General features: G+C 39.5%; 1 protein-coding gene across 3 annotated transcripts in view; it reads right to left on the reverse strand.

Annotated features, from left to right (window-relative positions):
• LSS (lanosterol synthase) overlaps positions 1-21,086 on the reverse strand; it is a 787,682-nt gene that overhangs the window by 682,222 nt on the left and 84,374 nt on the right. For 2 of the 3 annotated variants that reach the window (XM_044060550.1, XM_044060549.1), the window contains exons 2-4: positions 19,614-19,782; positions 17,346-17,484; positions 7,988-8,096 (exon numbers count right to left, since the gene is read on the reverse strand). In XM_044060550.1, the coding sequence (XP_043916485.1) occupies positions 7,988-8,096; positions 17,346-17,484; positions 19,614-19,782 (417 nt within the window). Of the gene's footprint in view, positions 1-7,987; positions 8,097-17,345; positions 17,485-19,549; positions 19,783-21,086 lie in introns of those variants that run through there. The other variant, XM_044060551.1, reaches the window with a different exon arrangement.

Genomic DNA, 21,086 nt, shown 5'->3' on the forward strand with positions numbered 1-21,086 from the left:
CAGGCATAAATTCATTTAGTCTGCTGTTAGTTTAAATATTTTGAGCAAGTAATATAAAATACCCCTATCCACCCCTATTCTAAAATAACCATAGTAATTGGCGGAATGTAGTATAAAAAACTACCCGATGCCCTAATCCGGCCTAATGGTATATATTAGACATCTAAAACTCCAAGGACTTAATTTTCAATACATACGCCATGGACAGTAAATCAATTCCCTGGAAAGGAGGAATTTCCTCCCACTGTCATCTCTAACATTGATGAATGATCTTCAGAACCCATTTGTCTGAAACTATCTGTTACCAAAAAGAAAAGTGGAGATTTAGACATTCTGGAAAGGAACTGATAGGGTGTTGGGGGTGCAGGGACAATGTCCCATAAATAGTCATTCTGGCTTATTTGACTGGTCTCAGTTTTGTGTAGGGGGGCCTGAACTCTTTTTAGAAACCCCTTGCCATTTCACTTAAAATGTGTGTTTACCTGCATTTTGTTGAGACTGTATTTTGTTTTTTGCCAAAATTGGATGAGAGGTTAGAGAATCCCTTAATATGGAAAAGGAGAGCTGAAAAATATTAAGAGATTCTCTGTATCAAAGTGCCCCTATTATCACACATTTTGATCACGTCTGCAAATGAGGGGGAAAAACTAAATCTCTATCCAAAGTAGAATTTAAAATCTCATTTTTAAAATCATCTGGGAAGTTCTGAGAACGCAGCCAGGCAAACATCCTCAAAACTGTACCAGTGGCCAAATCCCTTGAAATATCAACTGAATCATACACAATGTAAACAATAAGTAGTGGTTTGTGCAATAGAATAAACTAGATTTAAAGCAGGTTTTTCTTCAGAAGAAATTAACACAAACCTTAACATATGAGCCTCACAATTAAACATTGTGAAAATCAAAGTTGCAGAAACATGCACTTTATTCCCATACTTATCAATAATCTTCTCATCCTTACAAGAAAGGGTAGGACTGGAATTAACTAAATGTTTAGCAGCAGTGGGATCAACTAAAAAGACTGAGGAGAGTTAGACATCCTAACTGCCTTTTTAGGGGCAGCTGGCTGACTAAGGAAAATTGCAGGCAGTAACACATATCCACTATAGCAGACAGAACTGGAGGAATGGCTGGAGGTTCTGGAAATTCCTACTGTAAAAATTTTTAGTATTTCTGAGGGACTGAGAAACCTCAGTATTCTCCCACTGAGCACACTGACACATTCTAGCCATAGTCTGAGAGAAAGAGAACACCAAACTGGGAGAATCAGAAACTTTGCTCTCCTCAGAGTCTGAATCAGAAATCAGAGGTGAAAACCCTGTATCTGCCCCTTCATCTTCCTGTTCAGATTCAGACCATTAATATCTTCAGGAAAAGAGGTATCCCTTTTTCTTTTACCAGAAACTACTTTACAATAAAGGTCAACAGTCTGAATTAAACCCTGAGCCAGACCCAGTAAACTACTCCTGTCTAAAGAAATTTGAGGAAGAGGAGGAAGAGAGATGCATGCTTCTTTTTGACAGGAAAAATGGGCCATCCGAGTTACTAATGATATCAGCAGCTTCCTCAGGGATGGGCATAGCATTCTAACACAACAAGGAAGCCTTCCCTGTTCCTTTTCCCAGGACAGTTAAGAGTGACTCTCCCTTGCTCAGTGAGGAGGCCCCAACAGCCACAGAGAACAGGGCTAACCCTAGGTCCATAGTGGCTACAGGTGCCACACCACAGGGATCCAGAGTAGTCTGAAGTACAACAAATGGCTGCAGCAGAGTCTCCCACCTGCAACTGAAACAAACTGTTAGTCTGCTGTAGTGGCAAATGCTGTTTGCTTCAGTTTTTCTTTTTCTGGATTGAAGAAGGACCGACCATGGGACTAGCAGTTTGCTCCATGGTCAACCGAAAAATTGTGCCTCTTTCCCAGGGTAGACAAGCAGCAAATGCTGGAAAAAGCTAAACATCTTTAAAAGTCACTTTTTCACAGAAAAACACAGTAAAAGTACTTTAAAAACACTTTGCCAGCCCCAAAAAGTAAAATAAAAACAATTTCTCCATAGAAAAAATGTTTTTCAGTTACTTTAAACAACTTTGAAACTGCCAGGAAAACACAGCTCTTACATTTAAAAGCACAATACAGTCTCATGACAGCCTATTAAAACACAAAACTCCTAGCTTTAAAATAACTTTTCTAAAGAGTAAAGTGATAAAATACCAACAATTATTTGAAAATGGAAGGTTTTCCCCCAAAGGGAATGTATCTGCCAAGAAAAGCAGCACAAGTTGACTGTCAATCTTTGAAAGCCTTAGTGGAGCACACTCTTGAGTGGCAGCAAATCTCTGAAGGGCTTGACATCCATACTTGTCTTTTAGTCAGCTCAGCTCAAGCTGCCTGACAGTTTGGTTGTTTGGAAGGGGTCTATATTGGAACATCGAATATTTAACAGTTTGAATCATTAAGGGTTGACCCTTAGTGATTTAACTGTTAAAACATCGAATGTTCAGAAAACAAAAATTAAAACGACAACAAAAAATAACAAATGGTGTAGGCAGGGGGGCACACCCCCGATACTTAAATATACCAACTCCAAGATCTCACTTCAGTGCACTACAATGCAGAAATGGAAAATTTCCATTTCCTACACTGTTTCACGATTTCAGAGTTGGTATATTTATGTAGCGAGGGGGTGGGGGTTGCAGGGGGGCTTGCCCCCTTGCTTACAGCAACTAGTTTTCATTCCTTTCAGTTTTTTATTTTTTTATTACTAATTAGATATTACTGAACTTCGATGATATGGTGTCGACCATATCGTATTCGAAGTTCAGTAACTTCGAGTTTGTAATATAGACCCGTATGGAAGATACCCTGAAATTATGGAAGTGGCTGGCTGTTATATCCCTAGCAAGATATAACCCATATAGCTAAGGCTACTAGAGCATTTATCAATACAATAAAACATTTATAATTTCAATATTCTTATTTTCAATATCCTTAAAGTTCACTTCTTGAGTTATGCATTCAGCATGCTTCATTTTTACATACAATAATCATCCTCATTCCTTTTTACTTTTTCTTATTATCTAACAGCTTCCCATCTATACTACACTTTAATCACTGCAAACAAAGTGAACAACATTTTGCTTATCTTCCGTGTGAACTATCGGCCCTTAATCTATTCACCCCATCAGGTTCCCAAGTTCCCTTCTCAAACTCTGTCCATCATTCTCCACAGCCGCTCTAATCTTATCGTCTGCACATAAAAGAAACTATATTATTTACTGACAACATAATTAGATCTTACCTGCAGCATTTACCTGCATACCTCTCAAGTGTACCCCATTATGAGGAACGTATCTCATTTGAGATCTTAAAACATTCATGTTCCGAGAAGTTCCACATTGAATGGGTTTGTAACATATTTGGTGTTAGGAATTTTTAAAGTGAAATCCATGGTAAAAAGAAATAAATCATATTAATTCATTAAAGGATCGTCTTTATAAGTAAAACCAACATGTTTAAACCATCCTATGACCTTCCTAGCTGAAGTTGTTAGTATGCCATTAGTACATGTTCCACATTTTGCCCATTTGTTCCATATTATAGGCTCATAGGTGTGTACTAGGCTAATGGCCCTGGGGCCTTTACAAGCCTACCCCATAGAAGTGTCCTGGCATTGTGCCCGCCCATCATTAGTTCCCAGTGCCTCTATCAAGTAGAGCCACTGGAGTGATCCCCGTGGTGAACTTTCTATTTCCTGTCCACTCATCAAGATTTTGCTTGAAGAGGGCTAGTGAGATTCCAGAGCATGGGTATTCCCTGGGTTATGAACCTGTCCCTCTAGCATGTTCTGTTGATTGTGGCAATGAGATTGAGGTCTCTGAAGCGTGTAGTGCAGAGGGACTGGGATTTCTTTAGCTGTAGCATTTCTAACAGAGCTGGGTCAGACATGGCTTTGTAAGTCAAGCAGAGATCGCCTCTTAGTAGACAATATGAGACAGAGAATAGCTGGAGTTTTTTTAGTCTGTCCATGTAGGATGTGTTTAAGGCCTAGGATCCTCTTTGTGAAGTACTTTTGTGGCCTGTCCAGCTGTTGCAGGTGTCTAGTGAGGTACATGCCAAATGAGGCATTGTACTCTATTATTGGTCTAATGAGGGAAGAGAGAAATGATGACCTCTTTCTTCCTGGATGAAAAACCCTTGGGAATGAGATGTGCCACTCAGAAGGACTTTCTGACCACAGTGGCAATCCGGTGGTCGAAGGAGAGGTTGCTGTCAACCTGTGTCCCCAGATCACTTATCAGTGTTCAGTGGGCTCCCACCAATGTGGTTAGTGGGAAATGAGTTTTTCCCAAAGGGGACGACAAAGCATTTTTTGGCATTAAGCTTAAGGCCATGGTTTCGACACAGTCATTGGTCTCAGTGAGGCCTTTATGTAGGATGTCTGCATCACTTGGGGAGTTAATAATGGCTTCCAGCTTGCAGTCGTCTGCGTATTTGGTCAGCCAGAGTCCCTCCGTGTTGGACTGGTCTTCTGAGAAGTAGAGGCCACACAGGAGAGGACCCAGAAACTATGCCTGTGGGACTCCACCCGTGACTGGTCGGCAGTCTGACTTGGAGTCCGCTACATTGACACTGAGGGTTCTGTCAGCCAATTTGCAACCCACCTAATGATATAGGGGTTGATGGCTAGTTTGTGGAATTTATCAATAATTCCTGAGTGAGGAATGGTAACAAAGGCTTTGGCCAGATCAAGGTAGGCTGTATGAACTGCCTTACCTTCATCTACCGCTCTGGTGACTGACTCACAGAAGTCAACCAGGTTGAGCAAGCATGATCTCTTTTTCACAAAACCAAATTACATGGGATCTAGAGTATGGAGATTCCCAATATCCTTGTTAATTAGGTCCATGATGATGTGCTCGATAGCCTTACATATCAGACTGGTCAGGCTAATGGGGGTGATAATTTCCAGGGTCTGTAATCGCTCCTCCTTTATGGAGAAGGATGACTGTGGCAGTGCCATTCAGTAGAGACAAAGCCTGAGGTGAGGCTGTGAGTGAACAGAGCACACAGATGTGGTGCCAGTTCACTTTGTAATTCATGTAGAACACAGCCAGGGATATTGTCTGCTAGTGTTCCTCATTTTGGAGATGGCAGGTTGAGAGCTATGTTTACCTGTCTTACATCAAAAAGCACTTATAGATGCAACAAGGTTCATGTTCTTCCATATTGTTTTGTTCTCCAAAACCTTCCAACTCTAGTGGCTACTCTGCCACCTCTTACTTTGCTACAGAAATATACATCTGTCTCTACTTAAACTCAGACTATCTTGTAACCACCACTCTTTCTGTCCTTAAAGTAAATATTAAAATGTTCCAGCCAAAATAGAATTATTTGCCGTTCTCATAAATGCCGCCCACAGTCTTTACTAAACAAGTGTCACCGGGTCTATATTATATGTCCGAAAGTTTTAAACATCGACTCTCATATGATTGACACCATATGAGTGATTTTTAAAACATCGAACATTTAATAAAAAATTTAAAAAAAAGAAAAACAACTTAACTAAACGCTCCAGGCATGGGGGGGGCAAGCCCCCCTGCACCCCCCGCTACTTAAATATTCCAACTCTAAGATCGCACTATATTGAGGTAAATGGAAAATATTCCCTATGGTGATTTCCATTTACGCTCGCGACTTTTCACATTTCCAACCATTTGGTGTCGCCTAAATGGTATTCACGGTTTTCATCTTTCGATCGGGTAATATAGACCTGGTGCCACCAACTACATTTAAACTGTACATCTACTGAATTGGAAATTCTCCGATGTTACACTTGCTGTATCTTTGTCTCTTTTACCTTCTTCATGAATAAATGACAAAGGCACAAGAGACATAAATAAGTATAACTCTGCTAAAGCAGGAACAAGTATCATATCAACCTTCACATATTTCATTGATTTCACTTGGGATTTAACTTTCTTTTTTATTTTGAAAGAATACTGCAATTGTGAAATAAAAAACAGCAAGTATAAAATACATGATTCTAATGCTTGTTTTTTTTTCCAAATTAAAAAAAAAAACTAAAAAGTTAACACAAATTACTATGCTGACTTTAAAGCTAGTTGAAAACTGAACAACATTTGAGTTAATACTGCAAATCTGCATCTGTCTTAGTTAATTCACTTTTTTTTTTTATATTTTTCCCATTTATAAAATTACATTAAATAAGCATAAAATGCTACAACTTTGTGGACACCTGAATGGAAACCTTTTATGACTGCAATATAGTTATTATGTTTTGGGTTAAAGTTAATCACATGCTTTTGTTAAAAAATGTGAAAACAAAAGTCAAATAATAACAGTTCTCTTTCACTCTCTTTCTCTCTCTCTCGGTAGTGAGGATTTGCAGCAAATTAGAACAGATAACAACTCAGGTCTCACACTGTAGCAAACAGTTATAAGAAAGTAAAGACAAGAGCGTCTCTGCTTTTTTTCTCCAATTTTAACCTAGACAACAGCAGAGGTTTTGAGAACAACAAAAATAAAATAAAACTGCTTTCTTTAAGACTCCCACAAGAGTAGAGGCATAGAGTTATTCAGGAAGAACAAAATATGAACACTATCACAACAGATCTCCTGTGTGCAAGCAGTATATGTTTTGGGTCTTTCAGTTTAGTTGCAGATAACCAGTATTCTATAAGAAACAGGAAAACTGTAGTGCACTGAAAGAAATGGTTCTTTAGGCATGCAACACTGATAAATGAATAAGTCTTCTACTGCTGGCTCTTAAAGAGCAATTGATGTTTCCAGCTATGAAGACCCAGTGCCAACAAATAAATAAAAGTCTGTTATCACTGGTTTGCAGAATGGCTAGCATTTCTAGCTACTAAGGGCTAATGTAGGCAAAGACTTCATCAACACTTCTTAAATAAGACCTACTCAGATGACCTGAATGTTCTTTTTTGATTTATCAGTCTAACAGAGCAAGTGGTTTCCAAATTCATTAAAGTTCCAGTGTACGAATTTCCCAATGGCTGGTGCACCTCCTTTCTCCTCTGTAAATCCTTCAAAAGTTTCCAAAGCAAACTTTGCAAGTCCTCCTTGACTACATAACTTCAGCCATTTTGTCTGCAGCATCTACTTAGGTTGCTGCCTCTCTCTGTGCTTAATTGCTTATACTTGACAGGTAGTTATTCAAATGGCTAGCCACCTATAATACCCCATTACGACCTAACATGCAGTATTTTCTCACCCAAAGTCCCAAGATAGCCTATAGGCCATATAGACCTAGTAAGCCTAAATGTACTCATTGGTACTCATTGGTACCACCTGCTAGACTCTCCGAGCTATGTTACAATATATACAAATATACATGCACATAAACACAGACGGATATAGATCAGTGTATGTATAAATAAACAGCTTCACTTATGTTTCATTAAGTTTAAATTGACTGAAGCTTCAGTCAGACAAAACAAACCAGTCAAAGCTTCAGCTCAATAGAAAACACAAAATATGTTTCTGCATCCCCCCATGTAGAAGCTTTATTTCCCCTGCCTTATATATGCATACTAATGTCACAGTCACACAACAGCAGAGGAAAAGAAAACCAAAAACACACACTCACAATCAATCATTACTGATCTGCAAATAAAAACTGCATCAGTTTTAATTTCTAATAGGAAACGCAATTGAAAAGTTATCACTGGAGAACTGAACCTTGTCCACTTTACACACAGTAAAGTACAGATAATGACACATACACATGCAAATCACACTACATGTGTGTGTGTGTGTGTGTGTGTGTGTGTGTGTGTGTGTGTGTGTGTGTGTGTGTGTGTATAAAGTACTTGTAATACATAGCTTTTACATAGAGTTTTCCTTCTTTTAACTTTCCTTTTTAATTCACACACCTTCACCATGTTTACATTTTAACACAATATATGGCATTGTCACTAGACTTTGTAAATCACATTTGCCTACTCACAGTCCCCATCCACCATCAGGAAGTTGCACTGAACGAAGGTACCGTATCATCTCCTTCTTAAAGGCCTCCGGCAAGGGAATGCTGGCTACATGACATGTGATCAGAAGCCCTGAGTATACATAATAAAAAATAAATTATTATAGTAGTCAAACTTACTGCATGACTATAACCTTAGTCATAAGTGTTCTACAATCTACAGAGCCACAGAAAAATAAGCTGTCTATGCTAATATTACTAAACAGTCAATCATCTTCAAGTCATCATCAATGCCTTATTCTCGTCTTATGCATTCCTGTGTCCTGTCACAGTTTCTGAATCAATTATTTTCAGGGTCCTGGACTTTCCAATTTTCTAGACAAAATACAGGTAAATCCCAAATTTGTTCTGTCTAAATAATGAAAAACAAAAAACAAGATTTTTATGAAATTTATAATTTCAGGCTAGAACATCACTCATAGGGTCATAGGACGATACTGGGCTACTGGCCTGGAGGCCCTTATAAGCCTAGCCAAGAATTTTGCCCATGTTCCTACAAAGTCAGTACCTATTTCCCCTGTCCAGCAGGGACACTGGTGGGATCTCAGGGGTGTATTTTCTGTTTCCCATTCAGTAGTCCAGGTTCCTCTTACAAGGGGCTAGTGGGGTACTCTGCTTGACTTGTACAGGGAGTCTATTCCACAGATGGGGGAGTCTTTGGAACACAAATCTATCCCACCAACAAATTCTATTAATGTCACAGACCAGGCTGAGGCCTTGCGTGCAGGTTGCATGAATGGAGTTTGACTTATGGATATGTAGCAATTCCATCAAGGCTGGGTCTGAGATGGCCTTGTATGCCAGACACAGGTCATCTCTAAGCAGTCTGTATGAGACTAAGAAAAGGGACAGGGCTTTTAGCCTATCTGTATAAGACAGGTGTTTGAGACCTTGGATTTTCCTGGTCAGGAAATTCTGTGGTCTCTCCAGCTGCTGCAAGTGCTTGGCAAGGTACATGCCGAAGGGGGTAATGTACTCAATAATGGGTCTGATAAGGGAGGAGTACAGGGATGTTATGACCTCCTTGTTCCTGGATGAAATACACTTACTTATGAGGTGGATCATATAGAAAGCCTTCCATACAACGGAGGCAACGTGGTGGTCAAAAGTCAGGTTGCTATCAACCTGGGTGCCCAGGTCCCTCACAACTGATTGCGTGCTTATTATGTTGTTACTAATGTGATAATTAGTTGGGATGCCATTTTCCCCAAAGGGGATAATGATGCATTTCTTGGCATTCAGTTTGAAGTCATGTTTCTGGCACCAGACCTGTGTTTCTTCTCATATCTACTACTTATAACACTATCTGCTTATTTTGAGTGCTCTACATAGATAATCTGCTTTAAGCATATACTATCAATATGTAGTGAATGGGGCAGACAGATTACCCACCAAAAGTGGAAAAAGATAAAAAAAAGTTACAAGTTTCTGAGCACAAGACCAGACCATAATAATGCTTTCAGAGATGTGTTTCTTTCACTCTCAACAGTCCCTGAATATTCTTTCCTCCTATGACCACGGAAGTTTACAAATGTCAATCTATAATTAGTGTCACCTCAAAGCAAGAGGTTCCCAGTTCGATTCTCGGCTGGGGTGCCTTCTGAGCAGAGTCTGCATGTCCTCCTTGTGTTTGCATGGGTCTCCTCGGGGTACTAGAGTTTCCACCCACATTCTAAAGACATGCAGTAGGTGGACTAGACACTCTAAATTGGCCATAGTGTGAATGTGCGATGTAGGCAGGGCTAGCCACTTGGCAGTATTAACCTTGGTTCTAGATGACTGTCACTGTTGAAGTGACACCCCAACCCCATGTACAAAAACTGGAAAAAGAGGTTGTGGATGGATGGATGGAGTCTGTAAGTAAATTATTTAAATTAAGACAGCATTTAAAATCTGTTCCTGATTTTTCCCTACTTGCTGTCTATTCGACAACACTTGCTAAACGTATTACTGGTTTTCATAGCTAGCAAAACACTGGCTTTTTTTTTCTCTAACTAGTAGAACATAGAGTAGATAAAACTCCATGCATTACAAAGAGCTATGATAGTCTCTCACTGATCACAACCCATTATTATGTGTTCTCAACATGGATGCCAAGAAATTCACCTCAAAGGCAAATTTCTTGCCATCCACATCTTGAACTCTTTATAACAGGATTACTATTGGGGACCCGATCATAACCCTCTATATTATGCATGCACACTAGCAAATTATAATAAATCACAGCAAAACAGTAAGTTACAGTTAAAAAATCACAAGTACAATTTGTGGATTTCATATCACAAAAAAAGAAATTACATTTTTTGACAAAGTACAGTTGTATAAGCAAACTTCCCATAATAGCAGATGTTCAAATAGTATAAACTGTTGGAGTAGCCTAACCTATATGGGTTATATCCTTGCCTAGGATGTGACTATCATCCATCTAGGGCCCCTTTCACATACTCAATCTGCTACTAGCTCAAGCACAGCCATTAAGAGGCAATTTGGATTACAAAACTTCAGAGCTTTCATTCTCTAGGAAGGGAGGCTACAACCTGAAAGGAAAAATGTAAGAAAAGAAGCAACTAAATAAAAAATAAATGTAAATATATACATGAGGGTGTATATAATTACAATTAAAAATGCAGATACTCAGAATCCAGACAAAAGACTGACTGTTCATAATATCGACACATCAAAATACTGACAAAAAACAAACGCAAACCCACAGGAAATAAATCAATGAAATACAAACACTATTCTTCTCTGATCATTTTACACAAAACACACTAAAATAAAACAAACAATAACTCTTAAACCACAGTAATAAAATAGGACATGGTTTATCTGAGTAGTGGCAGTGTTACAGAAGGGTTTTTCTGAGGTAAGGTGCAAGGTTAGGGGCAGCATTAGAGTTAGCATGCATTAGTAATGTGATGCAGGGGGGAGGAGTAATCCCTACTAACCCTACACCTTTCCTTAGAAAAACCCTTTCTGCAACACTGCCACAGTGCCATCACAAGAGACAGGCTTAGACATGGAAATGAGCACCAATATATGTACAACAGGAAAGCTACCCCCTTACCTAATACTTATTCTAACTCTAATCTGCCAACAGTCGCAAAAACACACATCCACCCCTTACGCCAACCTACTTACCTCTGTCTACATTCTGAAAGGTCTACATTTTTTACTGTGTACATTCTTAGCATTGTCATTTTTTTAACTGCACCCATATCTATAACATGGTAACGTATAAAAAAAAAATAAGAGGACTGGAAAAAGCGGATGGCTACTACAACAGTGAAATACAAGAACATCTACTATTAGGGTAAGTTTACTTATGCAACTGTACTATGAACAACATTTTGTTCACAGTTGCAGTAATATAAGCTATTTGGGTAGATTAACATAGTTTTTATATATATATATATATATGGGGAGGAGGAAGGAATTCAAGCATCCAGCAGCCCCTAGAGAATGGCCCAGTTTGCAATGCTTTGTGAAAGTATGTTCAGATGACCAAATTACTGTCTCTAAAATATTTCTAGAGCATATCCCTTTCCTAAAAGCACAAATTAAAGCATAACCCCAGTAAAATAAACCTCAACACTGCCTGGACGTGGCTTATTATGTTAAGCATAGCAGAAAGAAAAAGCATGAGAAAACCATCTGAAAAATTGTCTGGTTTGACATGATTGTCATTTTAGGAGACAGCTGATCAACTTTCCTGAAAGGTTTAGTTCTGTCAAACCAGTATTTGACCTGCCTGGGGACATCCGCAGTATATAGGATTCTTTCTCCTTTGTTTTTAGGTTTTGGAAATAATACATGGACACTTTAGGCATAAAAATAGTATAAATTCTCAAAGCAGGCATAAAAATAGTATAAGTTCTCAAAGAAACCCTATCCTTATGGAAAATGAAGTGGGGTTCACACACCATAAGAGCATGGAATTCATATTCTTCTTACAGCTGTCAGAGCAATGCATAGTACAATTTTCCATGTTAAGAAACACAAATCAGACTGATGAACTGGTTCAGATGGAAGCATCAACATTTTAAACACAAAATTAAGATTCCAAGGAGAAGCCACTTGTTTTCCAGGCGGGCAGATTTATAAAACCCCTTTTAAAAACTACCTGAATTAAGGATGGGTTGAAAAGGGGAATCTAAGTGCAGAAAAGCACAAATGGTGAAAAGATGAATCCTGAGAGAAGAATGAGAGGCCACAGAATAACTCACACAAATAATCAAGAACCAGAGGTAATTCAGCCTTGAAATGGTTCAGGTTCTTAACACTGGCATCAACTATAAAACCTTTTCCATTTACACATACGTGATCTTCTAGTAGACTTTCATCTCCTTTAATACCTGCTGCACATCCTTAGAAAAAAGGTGCCAAAAACATATCAATATAATCCAGGCAATCAACTGAAGTGTTTTTAGGTTGGGAGTATCAAACAACCCCTGTCTTGTGACAGTTTGTGGAAAAGCATGTAGCTATTGCCCTTGGCCAGTTTCAATAGAAAGGAAACTCACTCTGCTTAGGCCAAAAATGGAGCCAACACCAAAATCTTTTGAGAGTCCTACTACATCTTTTGAAGAACACTGGGTATCAGTGGAAAGGCATACAGGGACATTCCAGCCAATGGGAATGAGAAGGCATCTGTCTTCCAGGCCTGTTTGCAAGAATATTGGAACATAATGTCTTTAACTATCTTCAATGAAGAGAAGGCAAACAGATCTATATGAGGGGTTCCCTGCATGTAAATCAATTATTGGAAGACCTCTGGGTGTAATTTTCATTTGTGAGGGTCTGTCTTGGTTCTGCTTAGTTTGTCTGGTTCATAAGTGTCTACTAGGCCAATGACTACTGGGACATTTTAAGCCTAGCCATGCATCCCAAAACTCTGACAAGTTCTGGTACCCTTGGTAAGTGTAAACAGGGGCCTGGGAGAATGCTGACATCAGTGCAGTTACTGAAACATGGTTCAAAGCCACGGAAAGCACTCTCGCAGTGCAAGGTTATAATGCCTTTCATACATTCCAACCATCCACTGAACATAAAAAAGCTAAAGGTAGAGGGTTATCTATCTAAATAAAGGATAAGCACACCTCAAGGCTGATCAGATAATAAGACATGCTTGAGCTACTCCATGTCCAACTAACCATGGGAAAAATACATTAACATATTCTTGCCAGCTAAAGGCCCCCCCACCATGAACCAGGAAACCCATACATCATAACTGAAGTTACTAGAATTACTCACCATCTAACCCAATACCATATTAGTGGGTGATTTTAACTACCTCTCCATTAATTGGGAGGCATATACAACAACTATCATGCAGGCCGAAAGATTTCCTCACTTTGTAAATTCAAATGCCTTGCAGCAGCCAGTCTGCATTCCCACAAAGAGAAAAATATTCTAGATCTGGTATTCACAAATATGAGAGAAAGCTGCACCGCTCAGTGTGATGTCCTCACTGGTAAGATCAGATCACAAACTGGTCTCCCTTGAAATAAAAGTAAAACTAGTCCCCTGCCCCACCTGACTCCAAAAACATTAAGAGCTTCTCTAAGGTAAATTATCCCCTATTAAGGGGAGCATAGCTATTTTCCAAGGTCCCCCATATCCAGAAAACACTTTGCAGAGGCTTACACAAAAACAGTGTACGACCATGTAAGCAACTGCATAGAAATGGCAGTACCAGACCGAATTAAGCTAAGGCCAAAACACAGAAACAAGCCCCCCAGATGGACTCCTGGTATTAATAGGTTGCACAACAAAAGAAAGAAAATCTGTTGAAAAGTAGTGGCAATGTGCACAACAGAGCAAAAAGTTCCTCATTAGTCTATATAAGCAAATCACAGGAACTAGTCAAGTCTCTGAATACAGACTTTGAGGTAAAAATAGCACCCAAAAATAAGGATAACCATAAGGCATTTTTCAGTTATGTCTGCAATCTTAAGGGTAACACCCAACAATGTGCGGAATTAGTTGTAGATGGCATCACCTATACTCAGACAGATGATAAAGCAAATCTGATGGTCAACAAATTCAGCTCAAATTTTACCTCCCCATCACCCCCAGTTCTCCTCCAGGAAATACCTTCTACCACTCCATTGCCAATTATCACCAAAGAACAGGTTACCACTGCGCTCTTTAAAGCTAAAAACATGGCTTCAGTGGGACCTGACAATATACTAGATTGCTTCTTAAACAGCTTAAATCAGTACTTATCAGGCCCATTAGATTCTCTATTTAACCACAGCCTCTGGTCTGGCTTTGTCCTGAGAGTGGAGGACAACACCAGTCATCCCTCTGCATAAAGGAGGACCATCTACTGACCTGGGAAATTACAGACCCATAAGTTTAACTAGTCTTGTATATAAGATCGTGGAAATAATAATTATGGACTGATAAATAATGACACAGGAAACCTCCAAACTCTGGGCCCGACCCAATTTGGCTTTGCCAAGGGCAGGTCAAGCCTACTGAATCTGATGGATCTCTGAGAAAGTCACTAAGGCCATGGATGAAGGTAAAAACAGTAAACACTGCCTACATCTACCTAGTCAAGGCATTTGACACAATTCCTCACTCAGGTATGATAAATAAACTCACAAAACTGGGCATACATCCCTGTGTCACCAGATGGATAACCAATTGGCTCATGGACAGGGCTTGTGATTAAAGTGGATGAATTGGTATCCAGCAAGAGACCAGTTACTACTGGTGTGCCACAGGGCTTAGTACTGGGACTACTCCTGTTTCAAATATACTGATCTGAAGTCAAAGTTAATATGGAAGGCCTCTGAATGGCAAAGTTTGCCGATGACTGCAAGCTGGGGACAATCACTGAACTTCTGAAAAATGCACATATCCTTCAAAAGGATCTAGATCAGATAAATGACTGGTGCCAGACCCATGGCCTGAATCTAAATGTGAAAAAATGCATTATCATAGCCTTTGGGAAGTACAAATACCCCTGCAAATTACAACATCAACTGCACACCCTTAAGAGTAGACTTAGAGGTGAGAGATCTAGGTACACAGACAGTAACCTGAATTTTGACCGCCATGTGTCCACAGTGGTGAGGAAATCCTTCTATGTGGTACAACTTCTGGCATCCAAATCCAAGGAAATTATAGCACCACTGTACTCAGCCTGCATTTGAACAATAATAGAGTACAGTGCGCAATTTGGCATGTACTTGACTAGGCCCTTACAGCAGTTGAAGCAACCTCAGATGTTTCTGAAAAAGAAAATACAGGGTGTAAACAACATTACCTATGTGGATAGACCAAACGTCCTATCCCATTATTTTGTCTCCTACCAACTTTTAAACGGAGATACCTATGTCTGACCTACAGGGCACTCACAAATCCAGCCCTGATGGAGCTGCACATATTTGCGAGTCAAACAGCAAGAGGGTCACCCAATCTAGGGATCTAAACTTAGTCAGTGACTCAAACAAAATAATCTAGAGAGACAGATATGTGTCTCAGAGATCGGCCCTTTTTTGGAACAGGATTCTTCTTCACATTAAGCAAAGCCCTTCCGTGGCCCTCTTCAAATGCAATTTGGATCAAGGATGGGGAATCGCAAATTCACACCTAAGGAAGCGCCTATGTCCCTTATGGCAGAGGCAATCAGTAAGAAACTCAAGACATAGGCACAAATCCATGCCATTCTCTTGTTCCTAGGGGGCCATACATTGAGTAAAATTGGGTTATATTAGCTAGGTTAGTAAAAGCTCTTAAGCCATTCTCCGAATAATCTCATATGACCATATGGACATACATACATGGTTCCCTGATACATTCGAGACTCAAATAACTGAAGATGAATTTCTTGACAACAACTGACTGAGAACACAAATGACCTACACTGCACTGCACTACTGCAGTATTCAAAAACAATTTTTCCAAGGGGCAAGTCCATCTCTCTGCAGTTCCTCAAGTGGGAACTTCACCTCTCACCACTCTTACTTCTATAAACTAGTCCACAGTAGGACTAGGACTACTGGGGTAGTGCCTATGTCCCTTTTGGACAGCGGCAATCTAAGATACTCAGTGCACTAAATGTAAGATTCTATGCTTGAGACAACTTCAGCAATACTGTCAAGTCCTGTTTCATACTTTCCATACTACCCTGCATATCCACTCTCTTACAGGACTCACACTGTTTACACTGCCAATCCTCAAATGTGATTACAAAGAGGGTCATTTCCAGAACTGAGTACCCTTGAACACATCTAGCAATTAGCCTTTCCTCAATTCAGTACCACCTCATATGTTCTATTATGCAGCCAACTACTCAATACATTGTGTCTCATTCCAGTGATGTACAAAGTCTATATGAATACTTTCCTGGGAAATATACATTCTGCAGAACGTACCATTCAGTTGATGTAATTTTACTGGGGGGTATGGTCAGATTAGGGAAACATTTTAAAATGCAGCAGCATCTTGGCCTTTAATTTAGTTGGACGTTATGCTTTGAGTAACATTTAATGGAAACATACTTCACAACACTCCAGTGACATACCTCAACATGTTAATATTTAGGCTGCCTAATTTGGTAAAAGTTCTACCTCAAGAAACATCAAAGTTATCAGAGGCAAAACAGAAACAAATTTAAGAAACTGCAAAACTGAGTGCACTCAAATTCAGAACCTACTAAGTCATGCATATGATCTGGGAATTAAGTGTGAAGGTGTGTGTGTGTGTGTGTGTGTAATATACATGCTATGTAACTGTAACACTCACTTCTGTTTGTGCCACATAAATCTTTGGGAGGTGTAGGCAGAAAAGAGGGTGATACATTTGTTCTAAGGAGATGAAGAATGGGTAAAGTAGTGGAGTGAAGCAAAACTGGAGTATGTGTGCCCCAAAAACAACAGTGTGTGCATGTACTATGTACACCATGTTTAATTGTTCTTTTTTTTAGGACTGGTTTACAGCAGGATAAATGTTATTTTTTTTTCAAGTGACGTTTGATAAAAAAAAAAAAAATCAGTAATCAAACTCTGATGACTGGACCTCACAGCTATTTAAGTTAAAGACTGAAGAGTAGATCTAGCAAAATACTTCATAACAATCATAAAAGCAGCCCAAGAATAAATACTTATTAACAAAGTTGTGCCCTCTTTGAGGAACTAACATGTTCTTCCTTTCTGTCATTTTGACATGACAACCCAGTCAATCCTACACACTGGTTCATATACTCTATAAACAGGTAAGAAGCTATAACTGATTTTCACAGATCAAAAAAATATTTTATAGCTCACGAAGACAAATACAGGACATTAATGCCAGACACATCACATACCTGGAAGTAAAAAATGAGGTCCCCCGTAGTCTCCAGCCCAGTGGCCATCTTCTGCCTGCAGTGCAGAATAAAATTTCATTCCATTTTCAGCTGCTTCTCTAGCTACTTGAGCCTTTGGTAAATCCTTTGTAAACCTTCCCTGAGAAAGAAATATTGGAACATTACCATATGAAATTCATTTTTAATGCAATCTATTGTTGATCTCCAGAATCAAAAGGCCATCATTCACTCACTTTATCTGGTTGCAAATGCACTACTGCTCTGTTAAACCAGATGAGTTTTGCCTTTCCACATGAATCATCATTTTATAATCTAGTAGCCTCCACTTTTTAGCTGCTTGATCTTTGTAGCTAGTAGAAAGTGAACATGAAGATGAAACTGGAATGAAAAGACAGCATAATCCCAAACATACTTCACATATGCACATTTCCATACTGGTTCAAATAAGGGCTGAGTAAGTATCATGCACAACATCTGCCAGGAAATGTCCACTTTTCACTCACTCAAACATCCATGAGAGAGGCATGCAATCATTTTACCCCCCACTTGACTGATCCTCTCTCCAAGCAACCATCTGGATCTAAGCTAACCACAGTGCACGTGCATGAGCACACACACACACACACGCACACACACACACACACACACACACACACACACACACACACACACACACACACACACACACACACACACACACACACACACACACACACACGCACACACACACACACACACACACACACACACACACACACACACACACACACACACACACACACACACACACACACACACACACACCAAACACAAAACCAGTAACTCGCAAAAGCAAGAAGAGAGTTACAAAAGCAGTGACTCAAACCTATTTTACCTGCAGTTTTCTCACAGTACTAATCCCCAACAGCTGTGACTGGTGGCATAAAAATCCACCAATGAACAAGTTTCATGCTATCGCAACCACGTCCACCATCAGGAGTCACAGCAGTCACTTTCAACATGTATGGGGATCAACAAAAGACTGTAGTCAGCAGCAAACTGGCTGAAGGAGACACGGGTAAAAAATGTCTTTGGCATGCAATGTAATCCTGAAGGAGAAAGTTTTATTTCCCTTACAGTGAATGCACGCAGTCACTAGCTGCATAAGCATGCAAACCACAGTGGCACAAAGAAAAATTCAAGCAACAGTATCACTGCACTCCAAGGCTGACAGGGATCTAAAGAGAGCACCTGTGAAGTAATCATTAAGTGCCACATTCACATATATCTCAGCTTGTGTAAAATACCAAATCATAAAAATAAACTCTGTTCAGGCCAGCTCCATAACTCAAACAGAAAAGCCCATATGCATCCCAGGATGCCCAGGTTCTACTACCAGACATGGTAATTGCAACAGCCAGCAGGGGAAAGGTGGGTGAAAGTGGCCGATGTCAGCCCCTCCATCCCAGAAGGGCAGTACTGGCAACCACCCATAACAAGATTGGCTGGCAGACAGCAAGGTGTTAAAGTACATGCAAAGGTGGTGCCTGAAACAAGGTCCACTGCTAAGAAGTATTTGTACTGTATGTGGAACCATGCAGCTGCATATGGCCCAGTACTGCACAGTCTACAATATACTTGGCAGCCACAAGACGGAAAGGAGAGTAAGTTATCAAAAAAATCCTGAGTCAACCATATATGACAGTCCGCTCCCATCTCTCATCACTACTCAAACATCAGGCACAAATGTGAGGGCAATTAGAATGTACTTATCCCTGAAAAGGGGAGATCCACCCCCACACATGGTCTGATATGAATGGAGAAACAGGTCTGGGAGGGTACTGGTAGAGCTAGAAGGCCAGGCTAGTGAAACCATAAAAATTAATTCTGCATCACATTCAGTACCCTGCACTGACATCTGCCTATAGATCTAAGGCACTGCATTCCAACCATAATCTCATGCTGGGACTTTAGTCAGGAAGAAAAAATAGGCCCTCTCTACTGAATTAAGACAGAAGGCTAGCTATCATTAAGACATATGCAAAGGTGTGAGTGGAAATCCTAGTTGTCATGCAGGTTAAAGCTTACTCTGTTTCACCTAGCAAGGGAGAGTAATAAAAATCTGAAATAAAATCATTAACAAGTCTAAAGCTACTAAGAAATGGAAACACCAAAGCTATTAGACCACTCAGTGCCTTCTGTGAATTTGTTAGTCCAATACATACCAAATTAAGCATTTTGGTAGTTCAAAAAAAGTACTTTTCTTGAAATCTAGCCAGTGGCACATACTGTATCTAGTCCTACAGAATAAGCTTCCAGCATATTTTGCTCTCTTTCTACTGTCTCATCGTCTTCGAAATACTGCCAGGTTTGCCGTCCTTCAACATTGGCAAGTCTCCAACGTGTTAGATCAGTTGCAGGCTCTGTTTTATAAGGTCCACCCCTTCTACGTAAGCACCTATAAAACAAAAACAAGAATAGTACATCTGTGCACTCTACAATAACAAGCCAATTATAAAAGCATATCATTAAAGACAGGACAGAGCAAGTGACTATTATTAAAACATCATAAATATAATAAATAAATAAATAAAACCCAGTCACAGACCAAACTACATCCAGATGGAAGTGCGGAAATCAAGCATTACAAGCCACTCACTTCAGCTTACGGAATAATCAATCTCTTTCATCTCTGCAAAGTCAGCAGACTTCATCAGAATGAACTCAAAGTTAAAGCAGCACCAATGCACCATGTATTCATTTATGAACATGCATTATGTGACTCATTGAAACACTACAAATTTCTTCTCATAAAAGCCTATATAAGCATATCAACGGAAAACGTCTTAATTTTGATACTGACAGAATCATTTTAAACCTGGAAACACAGGTACTCTCTCCAAACAGGTATCCTAATCTCCTCCCTTTCTAACAATCTGCAAAGATTCAAAAGATTAAAAAATTCAAAAGTAAACTTTATTGTCATTTAGGACCACACTCATGTAGCCTAAGCAAAATTTCAAGCATCAGCTCCTTGAGATTACAAACAGAAAGTAAAACACATACAAGTAAAAGAATGAACACAACTAACATATACAATCCTATCTCAGTACCCATGCAAAACAGCAGAAAAATTTCCAACACTTGAATACAGAATAAGTGTACCTTCACCTAAGTTATAATAACTGCCCCATTTAAATAAAAGACACATTACAGATTGCACCTTGCCTAAGTTGTCTGTTTAATATTGTATGTTGACTACTACAGAGAATGTAAACTTTGTAGTTTTCTACCATTCCAAATTTTGTCTGAATAAAGCATTGGTTATATCCTACTACCTGACAGCATTTAAATGCCTGTAGACATGTGACAGTTTATTAAGATGTTTTACTAATGTAAAACTTGTAAAACACCTTACAGCTGTCAAAAGTAGCTAATGTAAATCAAACGCTGAGTTGCAATCGTGGTGTGTAAATGGGTCATATGTGTCATTTAAATGTTTGAAGAGAATATGTGAGGTTAAATGGATATAATTATCATTTGTTCCACATGCTGTCAAGAGCAGTAATGGAAGGAATGCACAGAAGAAAACCGGGGGCAAGTGTGGACTACAGCATGTCTCAGTCACTGTCCCTGTGGAAGGATTAGGGAAAGTAACTGCTGCACTTGCTGTTCAGGTAGGAGGCAAATAGGTTGCAGCAAGGCTGGCCCCAGTGGCTACAAATCTCTGTTGCCATTGTGTGAGAGACCACTCATGAGGTA

This window comes from Protopterus annectens, chromosome 2.part0 (assembly GCF_019279795.1).
Source record: "Protopterus annectens isolate FY-2018-M chromosome 2.part0, PAN1.0, whole genome shotgun sequence".
In the NCBI taxonomy this organism is placed as follows: Eukaryota; Metazoa; Chordata; order Ceratodontiformes; family Protopteridae; genus Protopterus; species Protopterus annectens.